Raw genomic sequence first — 11,988 nt, 5'->3', positions numbered from 1 at the left:
GGAGGGAGGGAGGGAAGGGTGGAGGGAGGAAGGGAGGGAGGGAGGGAAGGATGGAGGGAGGAAGGGAGGGAGGGAGAAAGAAAGAAAAAGAAACTCAGATTTATGGGGTTTCTTCCATGTGCCAGGCCGGGCCCCTTACATCTAAATTCTCTCACTGAACCCATCTAAGAGCCACACAGGGTAGGTAGAAAATGAGGCTCCCGGAAGTGAAGTGAATGAGCCAAGGTCACCTAGCACCATGTAAGAGGCAGCCCGTGGATTTGACCTTAGACACGTGTGATGTAAAGCCTGGGTTCCTTCTGCCGTAAGTGGATGCTAAAAGCATGCTCATAACATCAATGACCCAAGCAGTGGGAAGGGAGAAGACTGACATTTACTAAACACCTACTGTGTATCATAGGCTACGCCTATAGATTTCTTTTCTTTTCTTTTTTTAATTAAAAATTTTAAATTAAACAGTTTTTACGATTTTAAAGATTACTTTTCATTTACAGGTATTTCAAAACTGGATATGTTCCCCATGTTGTACAATCCACCCTTGAGCCTACCTTACACCCAATAGTTTGTACCTCTACTCCCCCATCCCTCCGTTGCCTCCCTGCCCTGCCCCCACTGGTGACCACTAGTTTGTTTTCTGTGTCTGTGAGTCTGCTCCTTTTTTGTTATACTGTATTCACTAATTTGATGTATTTTTTAGATTCCCCATATAAGTGATATCATGCAATATTTGTCTTTCTCGGTCTGACTTATTTCACTTAGCATAATGCCCTCCAAGTCCATCCATGTTGCTGCAAATGGCAAAATTTCACTTTTTTATGGCTGAGTAATATTCCATTATAAATATATACACCACATCTTCTTTATCCATTCATCTGTGGCTTCCGTATCTTTATGCCTATAGATTTCATTCAGTTAGTCAACTAATGGCCTGTGAGCACCTACCACCTGCCAGGCACAGGTGGGGACAGCAGGTGCAGTGACCAATAGGATAGACCTCCCCCCCAGGCCCCATGCCCTGGACAGCACGGTAGCAGAGACAGGTAGACATTAAACTCAGAAATACAGAAATAAACGTGTAATTAAATGTTGTGTTGAGTTCTAGGAAATAAGATGACTAAGTTTTAAGAAGGATAGCAGAGAAGACCTAATATATATTAGGAGGTGGGTCAGGGAGATCTGTCAGGAAAAGTAACACTGGAGCCGAGATCTAAGTGGCAACCAGGGAGGGGCTGAGGGAAAGGGTGTTCCAGCAGAGGGGGGTTCGCCGGCTCGAGGGGCAGCCCAGCCCCAGAGGCAGGAAGGGGCTGGATCCTACCTGGATCTTACTGCGTGCTCACAGCACGTTAAGGATGTAGATTTGTTCTGAAGAGCTTAAAGCAGGAATACGCGGCTTGACTCGTGTTTCTAAAAGGTCATCCTGGATGCGGTGTTGGAAGTGGGGAGACCAGCGGGAGGCTGCATCGGGGTCCAGGGGAGCTATGGCCTTGCAGGCTCGGGGGTTGGGGGGATGGTGGGGGTGGGTGCAGGGTGTAAAGTTCTTGGGGTGTTGTGGGGAGGCAGGGACTGTGGGAGAGGAGTTTCAACAGTGGCTCTCAGACTTCTGGCAGGAGCAACTAGGAGGGTGGAGATATAATTTATTTAAATGGTTAGGACATCAGGGAAGCAGAATCAGGAAAGGAAGACCCCGAGATCCATTTCTAACAGGCTCTTTGAGATGCTAATGAGACACCCCAGTGGCAAAAAAGCAGTGGGGCCTGGAAAGAACGATTCGATGGCATTGATTCGCAGAGGATATTTAAAGCCTAGGGAGTGAATGACAAGGAGAGGGAGAAGCTGAGCCCAGGTGGAGAGCCCTGCAGGACCCCAATACCCAGGAGAGCAGAGCAAAGCCAGCAGAGGACAGGAGAGCCTGAGCCGGGAGTTCCTAGAGAGACCGAGAAAAGCTGGGGAGAGAGTATTCAAGGAGGGAGCTTCCACGTGGACAAATGCAGAGAGCCAGCTAAGAAGAGGGGAAGGGGAGGGGGCCAGCCATTTGGTGAGAGCAGCTTGGTGGCGAGGTAGGGAACAGCCACCTGAGATGCCAGAGGGCAGGCCGTGGAGACAGTGCCTGGGCCACCATCCCTTTGGGAAGTTTGGCTAGCAAGAAGCAGAGACAGAAAGGTGACCCATGTACGCGATGTCGAGGCAGCCTTTTAATGCAAGACCGGGTGCATTTGCTGGCCAGTGAGCGCGATTCAGGAGAAGGCGAGACCCTGATGATCTTGGGGGCACTGGGCACTGATGCCAGCCCACCTCCTGCTCCTCCCTTAGGCTCTGCCACATTCCTGCCTCTCCCAGGCAATCATCTGCTTCTTCCTCTGCCTTCTAACCCTACCTCCTCCCGGTTCCACCCCCTCTCTCCCCTCCCCACTCCTCCCTCCCTTCCGTCAGATGAGGGATGAGGGCTTGCTGGACTCCGTATCCACCTGATGGGTGGACAGCAAAAGTCTGTGGAAGTGAATCGCTCTGGTTGCCGCCTTGCAAATCCTCCCAGCAAGGCCATCGTGGGTAAGAAGAGTTAGCTTTGCTCTCTGGAAAAGTGGGGTCAGTGGGGAAGTTTTGCGTATTTCAGCTCAGAGGCAGAGAGCACGCCGTGAGAATGGGCCTCCTAGGGAGGTGATGAGACCCCGTCACTGGAAGTGGCCACGTGAGGGGCTAGATGACCGCCATCAGCAATGTCAGGGCGGGCATGCTCAGCTCAGCACCTCATGGGGAAACTACCGGAAGCCAGAGACAGTGCCAGAAACCATGCTGTTTCTGCTGACCTGTGACTTGTGGCTCCTTCCCTGCCTCTCTGAGTGAACCTGGGGCCGGGAGGGCAGATTCACAGAGCCGGGCTCGCATCCCCACCGCCACCTCCAGTCTGTGGGGCTCCGGGTGAATGTCTTTACCTCCCTGCACCCCAGAAGCCTGTAGTGTCCAACTAATAAACAGCCCAAGACAAAAGCAAAGCTTCGCTACCTCCCTAAACACAGGTGAAAAACCAAAGGGTGAAATGGGGGTCAGAAATGCACCTGTTTTGAGGATGAGGTGAGAGGCGCCTTAGAAAGAGCTCACCACGGTGCCTGATACATACAACGTGTGTGCTGCATGCCGACCACTCTTATTACTTCTTCTTACTGAGTGGTGTTATGATCCTGTAAGGGCCTGGATTGTGTGACCTCTGAAGTCCCTTCCAAGTGAGAGATTGTGACCACTTGCTGAGGGTTGAGTGTTGAACCTCAGAAGGTCCGTTGGAGCCATTAATCCCACAAGAAATGTCTGGAATAGCACCAAGGAGGTGCAGGAAGTGGTCACCAGCCCTGTAGCCTGTCTCCCCAGTGACTCAGGAGCTTGCATCCTTGTCATGGTGGAATCAGGGGTGACACTGGCTGGGACTGGAGCGGGACCTACCAGCCACTCTGCACCAGCCAGTGGCATGACCTGTGATTAATGAAATGATGGAATAGCCGCTTTCATCTTTGGTTATGTTTGTTATTTGGGTGTCGCGGGCATCTGGGGGCAATGATTTTTCTCTAAGGCCTATTTATGGTTCATTCCTGACACTTAGTAATTTTTCCATCTAGCCAAGGACAAAGGTGATGGTGACTTGTTGCTGTAATGTTTAGATACAATGACTGTGCATGTGCAACTTCTGTTCCCCAGCCATGGGGAGCGGCAGGAGAAAGGCCATCCCTTCTGTCCCTTAAAGGGTGGGCCTTGAAAGGTTTCCATCTGGTTTGGGGAGAGGTGGTGTCGAGCAGCAGTGGGGGGCCCAGCGCCACCACTCCCAACTGTGCAACCTTGGGCATGGGAAGTGTGACCTTGGACAAGTGGCAAGTCACTCCTCTCGTCTGCACAGTGTGAACATTAGCAGTACCAGCCTCTCTGGGTTGCGTGTTTGGGGAAAATGCACAGTGTGAGTCCTGGTGGGCAGAGCATCCTCAGTAAACGTGGTTTGTGATTCTAATTAGTATCATTCTTAAAACATTCAGAAGCCACCATCCCTCCTAATGCTTCTGGAATCCTGAGAAACGGTCCAGTCCTCTGCCCATTTTACAGAAGGGGAAAGTGAGGCCCAGAGAGGGGGAGTGACTGGCTCAAAGCCACGCTGTGCGGAGGGCACAGACCACGTGAGAATCCAGGTCCTCTAGCCCCCCTTTGCAGGATTTTCCCCCCTGTAATCCCAGTCAATCGGTTCATTGATTTCCACAAACGCTTTTTGAAAGCCTGCTCTGTGATGGCTGGAGGTGGCGGCGAACACTCCCTAGCCTCACAACAGCCTAGTGTGGAGACACGCTGTCAGCTATTGCAATGAAAGAAGAAAATGAAACCAGAGTTATGATAGCTCCAGGCAGCGGGGAGTGAGAGGGCAGACATCAAAGCGGGGAGATGACCGGTATTTTTTAAGCACTGTATTGGGCTTTTTCTGGGTGGTGCCTTGTAAAAGCCACTCTTTACAGATGAAGAAACCAAGCCCTCCAGAGGCGAAACGGCTCCCGAAAGACTAGACAGCTAGTACGCGGCAGAGATGGAACTGAGACCAGCCCATCAGTCACTACTCCACGGAGCCAAAAGCCATCTCACAGGAACTGCCCAGGTTTCATCTCCCACAGTGGAGCCCTTTGAGACCCCAGCCCCAGGCCTGGAGGGACCGTGGTAATGCCTTCGGGGACCGTGCAGCCACAGATCAGTAACAGGCTGCAAGGCATCCCCAAAACAGAGAGAAGACAGATCCTTGTGATTAAGCACCTCAGAGTTGGTGCAGCCGTCACATAGCGCTTGTGGGGAACATTCCACTTCACAGATAGGAACCACTAAACTAATTCAGGTCAAGGTCACTCAACTTGAGTTGATTCCAGACAGGAATCTTGTATACTTATGTGCTTAAAATTTCCCTATGAGAAAGAAACATCTATTCCAGCTGAGTAATGAGAAAGAGATTTAAAGGTTAGGCCAAGAGAAGGAATCGCCGAGTAGCTGTCCTAGCCCAGCACACCAATTTTTGAAATAGAATTACTAGCAAGGAAGCACAGGTATTTTTGAGAGGAAAAAAAAAGAAACATCTCATATTCAGTCTGGGATAATATCCCTGGCTGTCGACAATGATTTGGATTTAATTATATCATATGTGCAAACGTGCTCTATAAACTATAAAATAATACATAAATGTCAGATATTAAGAAAGAACGCGGTGTCGGAAAGAGAACTGTGGGTTTGAGAGTCAGGTGGGGTTTAAATGCTGCCTCGTCCACTTAGGGGGACCTTGACAAGCCACTCGGCCTTTCTAGGTCTCAACTGTAAGTGGGGAATCCTTGTAATAACGTCCTCTTCTGAATGTTACTCCGAGAACTAGACGAGAAAACAGATATTCTATGGAAATTGGCAAGTGCTCTGCACACGGAAGGTGTTATTCTCGTTTCCATCCTTAAGCCCCAGAGTAGATGGTGGGATTATCAGAGAGCAGCCACCAGCACTGTCATTAAGTCCTGCGTGCAAGGTCCCCTCCCTGGGCATAGAGGGGAGCGGGCTTGTGGCCAGGAGCCCGTGGGCCCACCCTCACGAGGCTGATTGACAGAATGAGGCCACGGTCTGTCAGGGGCTGCATCCCAATATCCAGGTGGCAGCCTCCGTGAGAGCCACGTGGATGGCTACACTGGAATGTTTCGAAGGCTGCTTTCTCAAGTGAGATCCATCAACTCAAATGAAGTTTCAAAAAACACTCAGCAGCTTATCTTCAGGCACAGGGGGCAGGTGGGGAAAGCCTGTTTGCAAAGCCTGGCAGAGGGGACTGCACCTTCTTGCTGACATCCAGCAGAGTTGGTGGGGGGGCCTCCCTCATTCACTGCAAGGCAGCATCGTTTCTTCCTTCTAAGTGACTGGAAGTAACGCCCTGACTTGTCCATCTCTTTGAAGCCTCTTGAAGCAGCAGCAGAGTAAAGAAGTTATGGGAATGGTCCTAGGGTCAGCCACCTCACCAGCTATATGACTCTGACAAGTCTCTTGAATATGAAACAGGATTGATGGTAACACTTGCTTCATGAGATTTCTGAGAGATTCATTCAGTTAAATAACACAAAGGCATCCCTTAGCCCAGGGCTTGCACGTAATGAGGGCTCAATGAATAAGAAGTGCTACTGTTTCCTTTCATCCCTTTTACTGTAATGGGTCACTGAAGCCATGTTACCAAAGAGACGCTTCCAACTCTGCATCAGAGCTGTGAGGGGTGTTCTGGCAGGGCTGGTGGAGGAGCAGGGAAGAGGGGTAGTGTCTCTTACACCTTTCCTAAATAGCTCAAGTAATCTCAGAGACTTGGTAAATGGTAGGTGAGCATCCCAAGTACTGGGTACACTGCAGCAGAACCAAGCTACAGACCAGGGTGCTATGGACTAAACCCCAATTCATATGTTGGAACCCTAACCCTCAGTTTGACTGTATTTGGAGATGGGGCCTCTGAGGAAGTAATTAAGGTTAAATGAGGTCATAAGGGTGGGGCCCTGATCCAATAGGACTGGTGTCCTTATCAGAAGAAACACCAGAGAGCTGTCTCTCTCTCTCTGCCATATGAAGGCACAGCAATAAGGCAGCTGTCTGCAAACCAGGAAGAGAGCCCTCACCAGAACCCAACCATGCTGGCACCCTGATCTTGGACTTCCCACCTCCAGAGCTGTGAGAGCTGTCGTTTGAGCCACCCCGTCTATGGTGTTTTGTTATGGTACTTGGCAGCCCAAGCAGATGAAGATGGGGGAGAGAGGTGGGCAGTGGGATTGCAGAGGAGAAGGCTTGTTCTGTGCATCCCCAAAGGTTCTTTTCTTTTTTTTTTTTTTTTTTTTTTTTTGTGCGGTCCGCGGGCCTCTCACTGTTGTGGCCTCTCCCGTTGCGGAGCACAGGCTCCGGACGCGCAGGCTCAGTGGCCATGGCTCACGGGCCTAGCCGCTCCGCGGCATGTGGGATCTTCCCGGACCGGGGCATGAACCTGTGTCCCCTGCACCGGCAGGCGGACTCCCAACCACTGTGCCACCAGGGAAGCCCCCCAAAGGTTCTTGATTGCCCAGTGCTATGTTTCTCAAAGGCCATGCTCTTAATTTCTTTACTGCACTGTCTCCTCAAGAGCCCTTCAAGAGATGGCCAAGAGGGAGTGTTCATTCCCAAGCTTCCTGATCACCCTCGTGGGTCGAATCGCCAGAGCTGCAGTTACAAGTGCAGTAGCTAAGGCCTCATCACCAACAGACAATCCCCAGGGGACGGGAACAGGAACCTGCATTTCTGGCAAGGTCCCCAGGCAATTTTATGCATAAAATGTTTGAAAACCACCGGCCTTGAAAGGAAGGCCAGTCCCTCAGCCTGCTGTTAGAGTCCCTCTTTTATGAGGGCTCCTGACTCACCCTCACACCCACATCCACCCCATCGGCAGCCCACAGAGCCACAGGCATGACCCCCAGACTCTATTCAGAACCTCATCATCCCTCACCACCTCCACCACTGCCGTCTGATCTGAGCCACTGTCAGCCCTCGCCTGGACCAGCACAGTTAGCCCCCTAATGGGTCTCCCCGCTTTCTTTCTCATGTGCCCCTGCCACCTGCTGTCAATGCGGCAGCCACCCTGACCGTGTCACTTTGAAACTTCCCAGTGGCCACCCCTCTTTCTCAGCAGGAAATTCAAAGTCCCACCTTGGTCTGCAGGGCCCTTGTGGCCTGGCCCACTAGAACCTTTCAGGTCTAGACTCCATCAGTACAGACAGAGAAGGGCAGGGCCTCGCAGAGGGCAACGGAGCTCTGCCCCCCTTAGCGGTTAAGTGATGACGCTGGAAGAAACCGGGGATGTGCGGTTTCTCAGAAACCAAGAGAGGACGTAATGCAAAGTTGGAACACGTTCATGCTTTTCCAGCTCCATCATTAGTCTTTTAAAAATAACTGATAGAGTCTGCTTTCAATCAGAGTGTCTTAAAAGGCATTTTTAGCCCAAAGTCAAGCTTCTGGCAGTTTGGGGGCAGGGCCTTTTGCAAGCAGGCCCCTTTTTGCAGATGGTCTTTGGCAGTGGAGAAAGAACAGACTGAATTCAGCAGTGGGAGGAGGCGGGGCGGGGACGGGTTCTCCAAGTGGGGTCCTGACCAGCAGCCTCGTTACCACCTGGGGACGTGTTCGAAGTGCAGGTTTTCAGGCCGCACCTCAGACCTTCAGAACTAGGAACTCTGGGGGTGAGGCCCCAGTGTGTATTCCAACAAGCCCTCCAGGGGACTCTCAACAGAATCAGCGGTGCCTGCGGCCTGGGTTCAAACCCCAGCCCTGCCACTTACCAGTGTATGACCTGAGGGCAAGTTATTTCATCTCTCTGGGCCTCAGTTTTCTCATCTGCACAATGGGAGTTGTAGTGAGGATCAGAGCACCAGGCGTAGTGTACGTGACCCACGCACGAGTCAGTAATGTCCATTCCCCTTCATCCCCACATACATATATATATATATATATATATATATATATATACGTATATATATAACATACATATATAAAATACATATATATAACTTTTATCAAAGTAGAACACATATGCAGAAAGTTTGCATTGTATTTTTTCAAAGTAATGACTTCAAATTCAAATAGTAGCAAAGGGTTCATAATTAAAAGCAGCCGCCCCTGCATCACCTCTTTCTACTCTCTAGAATTTCCCATTGCATATTTTTTAATTGCACACGTTTACTATAGTAAATCAGAAAATGTAGACAAGCAAAAGGAAAACCAAGTATAACATGTTAAATCCCATTTCTCATTTTAGAATGTCTTCTTCCAGGTGATTTAGCCATGTTTTTTCCTCCAGAAAAGGTCTTCATTGTATTTTTTCGGTGCGTTATAGCTCTAATCACAGCCTGCCTCCAATTTAGGGAAGGAAACGAGTGTTTGTTGAGAAAAGGTGCTCAATTCTCACTATTCAGAGCGTAGACCAGCAGCCTGGGTACCACTGGGAAGCTTGTCAGAAATGCAGGGTCTCGGGCCCTACCCCAGAATCTGCATTTTGACAAGATCGTGGTGACATTAAAGCTGGGGAAGGGGATGTAGACCACAGAGCTACTGACACTTGCAGTCACGGACTGTTCTTCACAGTCCTGGATAAGAGACTCGAGCCAGAATGTAAATGCATGTGGCTTCCTTTACAAAGAGAAAGACGCTACAAAGTACTGCCAGCTGAACTAAGCAATGTGATTGATGAGGAGGGTGATTTACATTCTGGCCAGAGCTCCTTAGCTTGTCAGGGACCAGGGACACGCAGTTCCTGGACTCGGCACCTGTCGTTCGTCCGCACTTGGAGTAGCCGTGCTCTTGAGATCACATGGTTGGGAAGCTGGGGGCTGGGACTGCACTGGGTTTCTCGGGCTTTAGATCCTGGCCTCTTCACCCTGTGTGTACCAGATCCTCCCACCGACTGTAACACACACACACACATGCACGCACAGCCTAGGAGAGCCCTGGCCCAGAGTCGGTGATTAGGAAACGTCTGTCTCCTGATTGTAGACTGAGGCCTCCATTCCCCTGTGTCTCTGTCCGCACCAGGCCTCTGTTTACATTAAAAGGGTTACTGTCCTCTTTATCAACGCCTGTCAAGACCAAGCAGGGGACGTGCAGAATGTCTGGAGTCAAGAGAAGCCAAGCAAAAAAGCTTTGATGGACTTAGAAGATTAAGAAAAAACAACTTTGCTCAGCTCAAGTTTCCGACGCAAAAAGATCTCTCAGATCCCAAGGTCCATATCCAGTATTTACAAACTCCAGGCCAGGCTTCTGCCTGCAGTGACAGAGCAGGCACTAGCACGTCTGAGCTGGGAAACAAGGCCACTGGGAAGGTGTGGATTAGTGGAGTGGGGACTGGCCTCATCCAGAATACTGTGTGGCATTTGGTATGCCTTAGAGCCACCTTCCCCAAGAAGGCCATGGAATCCCATGAATGTGGATCACGGGGTTCATTTTAACTACGGCATTGGGAAGACTCAGATGTCTTTCATGTAGCACAACATAGTTAAAAAAATTGGGAGTCAGAGTTTGAATTTCCAGGCCACAATTCTCTGGCTCTGTGACCTTAGGGAAGTTAATCGACATCTCTGATTGTTAGTTTCCTCATCTGTAAAATGGGGCATCATAATAATGACCTCGAAAAGGCATGTCTGTGAAGCACCTAGCACCGACTTATTCATTCATTCATTCACTCGTGTAGTCTGTCCCTCTATACTGAGCGCCTGCTGGGGACCTGGCACCAGGGGTACTGAGGTGAGCTGGAGCCCGCAGTCCAGAGGGAAGATAGAGATTGTTAAAGAACCACACAAATAAACCCTGAACTAGCCACCAAAGGTGCGACAAAGAAAAGTGCCAGAAGCCTGTACCAGGAGCTGGATGTAATCTGGGGCTCAGGGGAAGTTTAGCTGAGTAAGTGATTTTCAGCTGAGATCCCAAGGATGAGTAGGAGTTTATGAGGCAAAGTAGAACATTCCAGGGGCATAATGGGGACTCTTATTAATACCTTCCAGAATGCAGTTTTGGGTAGAGAAGGGGTCAGGTATATTTTACTTTTTGCGGTAAAATTTACACGTAGCAAAATGCACCAATCTTAAGGTAATATAATTTGCGGATTTTGACAAATGCACACACTCATGTAACTGACACCCCTATGAGGATACAGAACATTGCTATCAGATTGGGCTCATCTTCATACCCCTCTCACTGTCGTGGCCTCTCCCGCTGCCGGAGCACAGGCTCCGGACGCGCAGGCTCAGCGGCCATGTCTCACGGGCCTAGCCACTCCGCGGCATGTGGGATCCTCCCGGACCGGGACACGAACCCGTGTCCCCTGCATCGGCAGGCGGACTCTCAACCACTGCGCCACCAGGGAAGCCCAATGCAATGGGTTTTAATGGGAACATCTGATGGTGGTGCAGAGGGATAAGGCTTTGTGCTAGGTTTAAATCCCAGCCCCACCGCTGTCTACCCACTGGGCTTTGCCCAGGTCTCTCCACTTCTCTGAGACTCAATTTCCCCATCTGTAAAACCACAGGGTTGCTTAAGGGTTGAATCTGCAAGTGGTTGCAAACACCCAGCTAGACTTTCGCATGGCAGGCACTCTGAGTCAGCCTCGTTTCGTTTCCAGAATGAGACAGCGGTGGGGAGAGAGCCTGGTGGTTGGAGTCGGGTCTTCCCAGGGCAGCGTGCTGAGCCACCTCTGCACGCGCGTGTGCGCGCACGCACACACACACACACACACACACACACACACCACTAACCCCAGTCTCTCACCCACAGGGATGTGCCTGCAGGCCTTCGTGGAGGCTTTCTTTTACCTGGCCCAGAGGAAGTTCAAGATGCTGCCCCTCCACGAGCAGGTAGCCTCGCTGATTGACCTGTGTGAATACCACCTGTCCCTGCTGGACGAGAAGCGCCTGGTGTGTGGCCGGAGCGCCACATCGGGGGGCCATCCCCCTCACAGTGGCACCCCGCAGGGGGCCACCCCCGCAGCCCAGCTGGCTGAGGGCCATCCCCCGCCCTGCACAAACAGTGCCCTCAAGCTCTCCCATTCCAGACACGCTCTGTCCTGAGGGCTGCTCTGTCCTCCCAGAAGAAGATTGAGCCCTTCCGAGCCCAAGAGACCCCAGGCTTCCTGCCGGGGAAGAGATGGCAGGATGCTGAGAATTCCCACCTGAGATTCCCCCTAATCGTCTCCATGTTCTGCACTTCCAGAGGCTGCCTGATTCTCAACCGCCCTCCTCCCAGCACCTCTTGGTGGCCCACCTGCTTGCGAGCCATCAGCGGACATATGACATCCAAAACGTGACAGATGGCCTCTTCTGTTCTGGGCTCGTGGGAAGCCACCGCCGGGGATAAAACTGCTGTGTTTGGGGAAGGGGGCACCAACAACCCCAAGGGGAAGAGCTGCGGAGAAGAAAGAACTTGAGGCAGCCGAGACTGGGGTCTGCTGAGGCCCCGAAGAGAATA

The 11,988-nt window shown here is 51.1% G+C and overlaps 1 protein-coding gene across 1 annotated transcript in view; it reads left to right on the top strand.

Annotated features, from left to right (window-relative positions):
- TTLL11 (tubulin tyrosine ligase like 11) overlaps nucleotides 1-11,591 on the top strand; it is a 252,601-nt gene extending 241,010 nt beyond the window's left edge. The window contains 1 exon segment of the mRNA XM_007468377.1: nucleotides 11,299-11,591. Within this exon segment, the coding sequence (XP_007468439.1) occupies nucleotides 11,299-11,591 (293 nt within the window).
- Nucleotides 11,592-11,988: the final 397 nt, after the last annotated feature.

Source organism: Lipotes vexillifer, unplaced genomic scaffold, assembly GCF_000442215.2.
Source record: "Lipotes vexillifer unplaced genomic scaffold, Lipotes_vexillifer_v1.1 scaffold1285, whole genome shotgun sequence".
Classification (NCBI taxonomy): Eukaryota; Metazoa; Chordata; class Mammalia; order Artiodactyla; family Lipotidae; genus Lipotes; species Lipotes vexillifer.
This window is presented reverse-complemented; position numbering and strand designations above follow the sequence as displayed.